Raw genomic sequence first — 11718 nt, forward strand, 5'->3', positions numbered from 1 at the left:
CCTCTGATCCCCATCTAACTAATGGGATCATTGGGAGTGCCAGTGATTTTGCTGATTTACTGAATGGCGACCTGCAGAGAATAAGCAAAAGACAAGGAAACCAAATTTATGGAAACAAACAAAAAATTAACTAGAGAATTAAAGCTTAATATAGCTTTATCCTCTAGAGAGCTCTGCTTGATTGCAGACAGAGCTTAAAACCGGGATTCAAAACCACAACACACTAGTTCCTTTATGAGAGCTTTGCCCAAGATAGGTTCAATAAATGGAAAATCACCTTTGCAGCCTGCCTTTTGTAATGAGAGAAGACATAAAGCAAATAGTAGTCTGGAAACCAGGGAAGCGGGTTTTATACTAACTCAGTTGCTGGTTTTTAATGAAACAAAATCCAAGTTTTCAGGAGACGTTTTCCTCAAACACATTCACTCCTCTTTCAACGACCTTTCTCTCCTTTTCCTATAGAAATATTAATTGAGCAAATTACACTTTATGCAGCACTGATCCCTCCTGCCACTTTCTGTCTGTCATCACCATCCTTGCCAGTTGCCTAGAGGTAAAATCTGCCCCTTGCTCCATGAAGGAAGAGAAGGGGAGAGAGAAGGACAAAGAAAGCAAGCCAGGAGGGAACCTGATTAGAATCCAGGGCAGGGCAGGTGCATGAGAGGGTTTTTTGCCCTTTGGGAAGAAATTATAAATGAAATTAAAGTCTTTAAGAAATAAATTCTGCCTTAAACCATTTCTCTTCCCAATGGTCTTCTCTAAGCCTTATTCTTCTGTAATTCCAGTTCTTTGACAAGGGGAACGGACACTTTTGATCTAGTAATTTAAGAGCAATTTACTGTGAAGTAGTAATTTATTAAATAAGAATCAAGAGTGGAGAGAGCTCTCATAACCAGAAGGGAGATCAACTCATATTCGAGTGTCCCTGAGACAGGTCTCCCAGACAGAAATCCGTGGGGCTTAATTTCAGAGATACAGAAAGCCTCACCAAACATCTTTTAATTCTTGACTTTTCTTCCCCACCCCCATCCTATGTTGCATAATTGGAAATAAGTCTTAAAATTTAAATCCCTTAGTGTTGTATTAGGTTGATTTAAATTCACAGGAAGCTATAACTGATCTCAGTGAAGAGTCTTACAATGCAGGGGAAAGCTGGGAAAGTCCTCTTACTTCATTTGGCCCAGGGCCAGTTCTTAATCCTAATCTCCTTCAAAATTTTTTGTTTTGTTTTGTATTAATTGTGATGAATGGTCCATCACATTGGGGGTGAAGAGGCACCTTTTATAAACAGAAAATGTGGAATTTAGGAGATGCCAAGTCTCGGCTTGCTACCATTGCACGGATTGAATCTAGCATTCAATCCATGAATGAGTTTGATTTTTATTTAATAATGAAATGTATGGCCACATACCAAAGAAAAGGTCAATTTTGTGGTGGTGAAGACAGCAATAGCAGATACAGGCCTAAGGTACTGAGAGTTATATTTCTTTACAAGTCATTTCCTGAATCTCATGGGCTCTTCACACAAAAGGACCCCATGGTCTATAACCAGGACCCAAACGTTCCTGGCTTCCTTGAGAATAATAGCCCCTAATTCATCTTCCCACCTGCTTGTAAAAGAACTACACTTGCTATGTCACTCAAATGTGTATATTTTATGAATACCCATCATGTGGGCCTTTAGTGGGGACATGGTTTCTGCTCTCATGGAAGTCAATCTGTTATCCAAAGGAATCAATAAGTAAATGAAAAACACATTCCAAATAGTCATTTAAACTACAGTTCTTTGTACAGTGATAACTAACTTTTGAGGGCTTTCTAGAGGCAAGCAGCTGATTTGGATAGGATTATCAGGAACACAGGAGTGCAAGTTAAAACATGTTTTTAAACATGTGTTTTCATGGAGAAGGGAGAAACATTCTAGCCTTTGGGTACTCAGCAACAGTTGTTACAGTCAGTGATGAAGATAATGATGGTGGAAAAGGAATGTCATGTGCAAAGACTCAGAAAAAAACATTAAGTTCCATTTGTAAACACTAAACTTAAAAGAGGGCAACATTTTTCCACTTTACAGTCTTTCACTTACCCACCAGGAAACATGATAAAATATATAAAACTGCTGTTTCCACGGGCTTCTAACAATTCTTTCTGGCTTAGACATTTGTGTCTCTATAAGAATGAAAAACTAGTGCAATGAAAAACAAAATGGAGTTCTCAAGCCATGGTTAACTGAAACACCTGCAACCGGGATTGATTGCAATATTCAGCCCCGCAGGACTAGTCATATGATTGCTAATGTCAGTACGTGTCAGCAAAACTCATCCCCAGAACAGCTGATTTACATTATAGCCTTAGTTCAGAGACAGAACATCTGAAAACAGGTTTGTAGTTTAGTCCATCAACTCCACAGAAGGATTGGGAATAAAAGAGCCTTGAAAGAAAATGAGGATCAATATAAAGAGAATTGCTTTGCTATGAGAAAAACTTGGCAGCATAGGAAATGGATGCCTGGCAAGGCTCAGGGGTGAAACTCAGGATCCTGTGGGAGGGAGCTTCTTTGTTCTCTCCCACATTGATCATGTAATTTTATAGATGGGGTTCCTTGGATATAATCTGCTTCAATCTTTCATTTTACAAATGAGAATGTGCTGGGTGCATTCAAATACTGGGTTTGCAAAATGCCAAGTCTGGTGACATAAAGGATGTAAGTGGGCGCAACGATGAATTGGGCAGGGATCTTATCTATCTTCCAGAACTTTATAGCTTACCAACAGCACTAGAATCTACATGAACATTACAGAGTAGAAAATACAGATTTGTCTTTTAGGACTGAGGTTTAGATTCAGTGTTTCCAACCTTCAGGGGAGAAAATCTTGATTGGGAGGTGATATGGGGTAGGTTGGCAGGGAGGGAGGTTTAGGGAGAAGTCCACAGTGAAATTAAGAAGTATCAAATCTGGGCACAGAAGATAAGAATGAGGCCTTGCTGGAGATTCAATGGAAAGCAAGATACTCCCCTGTCCTTGGAATTAATAGGTGTTTGGGGATTGCACAATTTTCTAATGTAGATTTGAAGAAAGGGCAGTGATGAGTTGATCTCTTGAGGTACCTTCTCCTGTCCACCAGTAAGGAGAAGAGAAGTAACCACAGGGGATCAGGATGAGGACAGGAAACCTGCACATCACTTCTCTTAACAACTTACTCTAGAGTATATGAGCCCAGCATTCAGAGACTGAACACATGGGTAGGGAGTAAGTGGCATATTTTGCTTTTGTTCCCAAGTGGTGAAATAAAAGGAGCAGCTGATTCTCTTCTATTTTAGGAAAATAGTTTCACTGTGTTCTCTGACCTTTGGGAGACATTACCTGATTGAGGAATCTTGTGTTTCTCCAAGCAGAGATTTCAAATGATCTGGACTTGTTGGTTTTACCCTAGAAGTTCAGCCCACTTGGGAAACAGCCCCCTTCAGAAGGGGTTAAAAATAATTTTCAAATGAATATTTTTCTACTGATTATTTGCCAATGGAGTAGAAACAATGGATGAGGGGTTTTTTGGAATGCTGGAATGAAGTGAAATGTAATGGCAGTAGCATCCCAACCTCATAAATGATAGGAATTTTCTACTTTGCATTTTTATGTGATCTTATAATAACCTTTGTCATTAATGGTTATGTCATGCTCTGTGAAAAACAGTAGATTATTCACCAATGTAATACATTATTTAAAAGACCCATGGCTTGTATTCACTTTCATATAAATATAATTCATTCTACCTAGAGAATTATTACTGAATGTTCTTTATATTTCCCACATTCTCCCCTGCTTTGCAAAGGCTTTTTAAAGTAACCAGTAGTAGCTGAGCCATGATTCTTCAAACACTCCTATAGCAAAGGAAAAGTGATGTGGTACAAATTTCTCTCACGTGAGGCATAACTAAGGCAACACACTTTGTCAAATCCAACAACACAGCAAGGACAGGTACTATGTCAGAAAAGGATATGGCATCATATTTTTAATGCTCTGGCTCAGAGTTGTGGAAAGTGGAAGCAATAATACCACCACATACTTCATAGGGTCATTGCAAAATTAAATGAGATGTTACCTATAAGCATACAATAACTGGCACAATGAATGTATTAACAATTCTTATATCATCCTCTAAGAAGACTAGCCCCTGAGCCTCCCCTGGTGGCACAGGTGGTTGAGCATTGCGCTGTGAAGCTGTCCGCAGCCTCTGTAGCGCTGGTTCGATCCCGGCTGGCCGGCTAGGGTCCCACATGGTGCGGCAGACCTCTCCTGTCATGCCCGCTGCTCCCCTCAGCAGTGTATTTTGTCAGTCTGCCTGTTCTGTTCTCTGCTATGTCTCTCACCCTCCCGTGCCTCTGGCCTGTACCCAGTTCTTGTATAAATAAATAAATCTTTACAAAAAAAAAAAAAGAGAGAGAGAGAAAGTGTTTAAGAAGACTAGCCCCTGATCTTCAGATTGACTGTCTACCCTCAGTGGACACCAACAGAGCTTCCACGTAAACTATCCCCTCTCCATGCATTTTTAGATGTCCTGTAATCTGAGCCAAAGAGTATCTACGCCTGGCATTCATTCAAAATTACATAGCATGCTTCCCTCCGTGAATTTGGAATCCATCTTGGGAGATTTATCAAGCACGTGAAAGGGAAATGTCTACTAAATGAGCTGGAGAAAGCAATGAAAAGAAAAGAAATGAGGCCACGCAGGACTTAAAACATGTCAGGGGCTGGTCTGTTTTTTCCATCAACATGTGCTGTTCTCATTAATAGGAGTTTCTCACACACTTAGGGAACAGGCATAAGTATATTTTCTTAGAGAATTAAGGCGCATCCAAACATTTAAGGGATGTGGTAAGCCATAAATTTTCTCTAGCCCATAATCGTCTTTGTGAGATCAAGAGCTTATGACCTAAAATATCTCTGACCTTTGAAACATCACCAAAGCTCCTTTTAATGTTTTTCTCTATAATGAGGAGTTTATGATATGTGCTTTGTCATACAGATTTGAAAATAACTCTACAACTATCTGTCAAAACTACTTCTATTTTCTTGTTTGTCAAGTCATTAGCCTAAATAATAGATGAGAGGTAGACTATGGTCGACCAGCCAAATGCAGCCCCTGCTTGTTTTTGTACATAAAGTTTTATTGGGTTGCACCCAAGTTTAGCTGTTTACATATTGCCTACAACTGCTCTCAATTAGAGTTGCAACAGAGACTGTGAGACCTACAAAACCTAAAGTATTTATGATCTTGTTCTTTACAGCAAAAGTCTGCCAACTCTTGATCTTAATTATTATCTTGTGTAGACAGAATGAATTCCACTTAAATAGGTATCTATCAGATTCTCAAAGAATTAAAAATTTTCATTGTTATCAAATTTAGATACTTTGCTAACTTGAAGCAATGAAGGACTAAAGACAGGAATACTAAACTGGGAATTAGAAGTCATTCATTAATTCCTTCATTTATCCCACATAATACAACACCAGCACTAATACTGGAGTTACAGTATGAGCAAAACACTCAGAACCTCTGGGCTCATGGAGTGTAAAGTCTGATGAGGGTGACAACCAAGGACCACTTCATTCACCATTCTTTCTCACTTATGTTTCAGGAAATATTTCAGCTATTAGGTACACACCAATTACAAACCATATTTGCTAATGGAGAAGAGAAAAAAATAAATACATGCGAAAACAGCATGTATCCATTAAGTACCATGATAATAATATGGTACTTACACTTTCATATGGTTGAACCATGTGAAATTGACCATGTGAAATTGTATAGGTCAAATTGGTTGAATATTGAGAATTCCATGTGACTCAACTATCAAGGAGATGTGCTAGAGGATAGACTTTCAGATAAGTTCACTTTGGGGAGTCAGAGATGCCTTTCCTGAGGAGGTGAGATTTGAGTTAAGATTTGAATGATAAGCAGCATCCTACCTTGAAAATAGCTAAGGAAAAGGTTTCCAGATAGGGAGAAGAGGTCACTAATACAAATATTTTAAGGCCCAAATCAGTTCATCATGTTTGAGGAAGAAAAAGATTAGAGTACAATTTGAGCCACATGGCTGTGGGGAAAGAGGGAGATAAAATTGGGGAGATTTTCAGGGGCTAGGTCAGAAGGGGTCTTGTAGGTGAGCAAACGGGAGGTTTTTAAAGGGGATTGTCACCTGCCTGATCTAATTTATGACTTTTGATAGGTTCTTACTCTGCTTACATGAAAATTAGACTAAAAGAGTAAGAATTGAAACAGTAAGACCGGTAGGTCATACAAAACAAGCTAATGACAGAGAAGGGGGATGCTGTGTGATTCATAAGCCTGCAAGCAAAAGAGAACCAGTTTTGGGGGAAATTATAGGTATCGTCTGCAACATTTTGATCTGGAGACATCTTGAAGACACCTCATCGGCTACGCTAAGAAGTCTCGGAGTACTGAAGAGAGGTCTGGTCCAAGCTGTCATAAATCATGAGAGGAGAGATGAGAATAGAAGTGAAGGTGGTGAATACCCCTCAGAAAAGAAGATAGAGTTAGAAGAGAAGGTTAGTGGGAGTAACTTGTCTGATCAATGACTTCTGATCCACCTAGTCACTTCATTTTCTGCATTCAATTCCTTTATCTCTGTATGGGATGGTTAAACTTGTCTGGTGATTTTCTGGACTCTTCCACAGAGGTGGTGCAGGGCTGGGGCATGAATAGAGGGGAGGTCGGGTATTACAATTTCACTCTGGTAATTCCTGTTCACTGTCAACTTGATTTTCCCTTCACATAATGTCAACGTACATGAAATCTTTTATTAATCATATTACCATGTTCGTTGCATTCTTTTAGTCATAGGTCACCTACATGGTTGTTTCTTCTTCTGTGTACAATATCCTCTCTTTTTTTTTTTTTTTAGATTTATTTATTTATTCATACAAGCACTAGGTACAGTCAGAAGCACGGGAGGGTGAGAGAATTCACCAGAGCCAGAGCGGGGAGCAGAGCAGGCAGAAGGACCAAAGTACACTGCTGAGGGGAGCAGCGGGCGGCAGGAGAGGTTTGCGCGCCATGTGGGACCCTCCTCTGGTGGCCAGGGAGCAGCCAGGGATGGAACCAGCACTGCTGAGGCTGCGGGCAGCTTCGCAGCCCAGCACTCAACCGCTGCGCCACCAGGGGAGGCCAATATCCTCTCTTATCCATGGAGGTTATGGGGGATATGTGCCAAGACCCCCTGAAACCACAGAGTAATGAACAATATAAATACTATGGTCTTTTCCTATACACACATACCTATGATACAGCTTAACTTATAAACTATTTACAGCAAGAAATTAACAACTAATAATAAATAGAATAATAAACAGTAGTAACAGGTTGATGTATTCTCTCTTTCAAAGTATCTGGTTTGTAATATTTTTAGAGCTTGGTTGAACATGGGCAACTGAAACTTTGGAATGCAAAACTATGGCTAGGGGGATTACTACTGTACTAAGAATATATTTTTCCTGATTTAGATGATTTTCATTCTTTTCTTGGAGTGAAGTTTTTGTGTTGGTGCTTTTTCCAATGGTCAAGAGGGGAGTCCTACTGATGAAATTATGTGGCATGTCTTTTTGGTGAAAGTTAGTTTTCTTTTGTGCAGTTTGAGGTAGAGAGTAATTAAAACAAGCCAACAGCACCAGCCCAGTCCTGACTTTTCCAACTGACAAAATGGACCTACGATGGAGTGATGTCAGATATATCCTCTTTGAGAAAGGTTTGTGATCTCAACTTGTATCCCACCAGCAGATCATATCTGAAAAACTAAATGTTGGCATAAGCAGACTAAAAATGTGTCTTCCCATCACTTTTCAGGAGCAACAAGTCTAGCAGAACTCCAACCTGCACACTTTGACAAACGGCTGAGAAGTTTCCAAGACATGCAAGTTTGAAAGACTTTCTGCTATTATATACGAAGCATTCTGCTTATGTGCTCATGGGATTAGGGCAGCATAACAGTATCTCTTTTCTTTACTGTAATGGGTTCTCTCACCTCTGAATTTCTTTTTTTTTTTTTTTAAGATTTATTTATTCACGCATACAAGAACCAGGGTACAGGCCAGATGTGCGGGAGGGTGAGAAGATTCACCAGAGACAGAACAGAGAACAGAACAGGCAGATTGACTGAAATACACTGCTGAGGGGAACAGCAGGCAAGACAGGAGAAGTCCACTGCGCCTTGTGGGTATCTCTCTGGCTGGCTGGGAATTGAACAGGTGCTACAGAGGCTGTGGCAGCTTCACAGTGCTGCACTCAACTGCCTGTGCCACCAGGGGAGACCCTCACCTCTGAATTTCTAAAACATTTTATTGATATAACTCATATCATGTACAATCCTGTAAGGCATTAGAATAATACACATTTTTACTCGTCAACTGGATTATCCTATTTATAAGGTCATGCTATATTTTTGCTTCTTCCACATATGATAAGCAGAGCTTATTGTTGCTAAGTGAATGAATGGTACAATGAATCAGAATTAGCCAAAAGGATATCTCATTGTAAACAATTAAGGAATTTTAAATGCAATGCATAACCATTATCCCCTTTATAATTCCTTACCTCAGGAAAGGATTACTCCTAAAAGCTGATTGGATAATGCTTGCCAGGAAAAGATAAGGACAGAATGAACTTGGTGTAGCCTAATTGGTCCATGTAAAAGTATTTATCTTTCTCAGGTCTCACCAGTTCAATTCTGTAAAGGTTTATTTTAGCAATAAAATAAACCTCACTATGTGTGGGACTCATTTATGGGAAAGGCAACAATATTAGTGATTTTTAAAAGGGTTAAGACTAAGGATCATCATATAAAAAGGTCTTTGGAGGGCTATATTTTCAAAATTTGTTATTATAGTCACACATATTCTTAGAGTTAGGGCCAGCCTTATCCCCTTGTGCAATAATAAGTTAATCACTCAAAAATGTTTTTCAAAAGCACTCTCAATTTTAGAAATAGTTTACAAATCCATTTAGAGAAAAGGATATTGAAATTTATTCTAAAAGCTGTATCATCAGAACATATACAGAAGTACTTTGCCAGCTTTTAATTAAAAATAAAACTTAAACCTAGCATCAGAAGAAAATATCACTGACCTGTAACAGGGTATGGGCTGCCCCTCTCCCTGTCCTATAACAGACCCACAAAGATCCATAAAGATGTTTGACCCTTTTCATTATTCAGTGAAAGCAACAATTGTGTTGTTAATACAAAACAAGAATTGGAAACCACCAAAATGTTCAATAAGCAGGGTAATGGTATTAACTAAATATCAATATTATGATTCTTTATTTAGCCATTAAAATTATGATTATGAAGAACAGGTAAGGACATGGAAATACTTTGATATTTAACTTGATTATACAGTGGCATACCCTATGTAGTGTACAACATGTTTACAAATGAAATTATAGAAAGCAGGGATTTTTTTTTAAGGAATTAAATGGATATTAGCTATGGTTTCTTTTATTTGCTCTTTTCTATGTTAGTTTAAAAATAATAAAATCACATACATGCTAAGGAAGAACTCATAAAAGGGAAATAATGAATAGCTAATTAATACAAGATACATCTTAGGAAAAAGATGCCTGTAATATACAAGCTCTATTTCTGTTTCTTGAGTCCTGGTTTAGTTCTAATGAAATGATGCTTTGAGGTAGGTATTTGATGCTTTGATGCTTTGAGGTAGGAAAATATGACATTGTTTAGATCCCTTTCAGTGAGAATCCCTCAATTTAATGGCCAAAAATGCTTTTAGCTAGAAAATACAGTTAGAGTTAGGTTGAACCTACTAATTCATTATGAACTCCACCAGAGGAGGCAGTTCAGACTCAAGTGGAGAAATATGGGACCTTTGCCATTTTGAGCTTCTGGGGTGCTAACATTTGGGGACCTCTGAACGATAAAGAGGTCAGAGTTCACCTTTTGAGAAGCTTTCAAGGAAAGACCTCATTTCATAAATTCTACCCCTTCAGTTTTAAGGTCAGCTGAGTTTTTATATGACTAGTTTTTCCAAAGTAGACCTCAGGAAAAGGAGAGGCCATAAGCAGTTCCACCAATGCTCTTAAGAGGAGCAGGTCTAATGTTTTCAGACAAGTTCTCATTTTTATCTTAAGTCCCAGAAAGTTTGTCACAACTCCTTTCGTCTCTTCAGTGCCCCCCTAAAATACAATAATAAATATGAGAACTAGATCCTGTGAGAGAGTCAGGAATCATTTCAACAAGACTGTAAATTCTCATTAAAAAGGTACCCCGTTCCTCTCAGTGAAATGAAGGATTCCCTGCTTCTCTTCACACATCAGCTGGAAGTTGTTTGCCTGTCAAACTGGAGTATTCCTATAGGCAGATCTGGTTGTCACTTAAACCCACCGCAGGCATTTCACGCTCTTCCAGCACTCCTTATTTGGGTTGGGGGTGGGGTGGGGAACGAATTTGGCCCTGAACTGAAACAGCGATGAGAGTAAAAGAAAAACAGGCCTACCTTAAAACTTTCCAGTCTTTCAGTGGATCCAAGTCAGAGATTAAGGAAACCATTGTCTAAAAGGAGGCTGAAGGCAAATCCGGGCTGGAGAGAAAGGGTAAGGGGCTGAGGAGACTGGAGACTTCTTGGTTCAGGCCAGGAGCGGCTGGGTGCCCAGCAGGGCTCTTCCTACTTCTAGGATTGATAAGCACTTGTCCTGGCTTTTCTCCACCCCCCAAATCAATCTTGTGCTATATTACTTCCCAGACCCGGCTCATTTCTTCACACCACCTTTTAAAGCCCTTGTAATCTGCTCCAACTGATCAAATTTGACCTTTTTGTAGCCCACTTTATTCCAAGCACAGCTCTCAGTTAAATCTCTCTTTATTAACACCGTCCTCCTCGGCTTTCTTTTGGAACAAACACAGATCAAGCCTGAAGCCTCCAGACTTTACCAGCAATCATTTACAGATTACTGCAAGCTGCAGTCTTCTCCTCCTTGGGGGCATTTCTCCTGCCTCAGAGATTTTGCTTTCATATTCCTTCAGAAGACTGGTTAGGTTTCTTTCTTCCTTTTTTTTTTTTTTTTTTTGTGGCTTGGGTTCTGGGACACTAACATCAGGCTTAGAGCTTTCCTCAGAGGCTGGAACTACATGACTGTTAGGATTTGTTTTTAAAAAAATAATTTGGAACCAGGCTGCTAACAAGCTAGAATTTACTGTGTTTTCTGGCAGAGATTTTTGCTACACTGCTCCCCCACCCTCCTTTCTCTCCTTTCTTTTCTGTGTTTTAAATAACATGAGGGGGAGGGGGGAATGTAGAATTTAAACCTTCAGAGGAAAGGGTGTGGGTCTTCACTCTGCATTTGTATATCTTTTGTCTTTTACTTAAAGCTGAACATCCTTTCAATAATTATCTGAAACCCTTGCACAGCAGATGTTAAATGTTAGAGCCTCTTAAAGGCAGGGCTGTTTTCCTCCCTTGTCCAGAGTCTTCCTGCCTGTGCTAATGCAGGTTCTTGGTGCGGGTGCAGTTTTGTATATTCATCAGTGCTGCCTCCGCGCTCTGCGTTCCAAAAACATGCTCCCCCCCCAACCCCCGCCAGAGTCCTGGTTCTAGTAAATACTCTACACCTGAAGCTCTTCTATCCTCACAATAGGCTGCAACAGGAAGACCAGGAAACCTTCCAGAACAGCCACCCAGGTGATGGG

The 11718-nt window shown here is 39.6% G+C and overlaps 1 protein-coding gene across 7 annotated transcripts in view; it reads right to left on the reverse strand.

The window, feature by feature from the left end:
• Positions 1 to 10581, reverse strand: part of CELF2 (CUGBP Elav-like family member 2) — a gene marked incomplete at both ends in the record, with an annotated part of 490184 nt that extends 479603 nt beyond the window's left edge. For all 7 annotated transcript variants that reach the window (XM_084253948.1, XM_084253950.1, XM_084253942.1 and 4 more), the window contains one exon: positions 10529 to 10581. In XM_084253948.1, the coding sequence (XP_084110074.1) occupies positions 10529 to 10581 (53 nt within the window). The remainder of the gene's footprint in view (positions 1 to 10528) is intronic.
• Between the last annotated feature and the right edge of the window lie 1137 nt (positions 10582 to 11718).

Source organism: Talpa europaea, assembly GCF_964194135.1.
Source record: "Talpa europaea genome assembly, chromosome: 14".
NCBI classification, from domain to species: domain Eukaryota; kingdom Metazoa; phylum Chordata; class Mammalia; order Eulipotyphla; family Talpidae; genus Talpa; species Talpa europaea.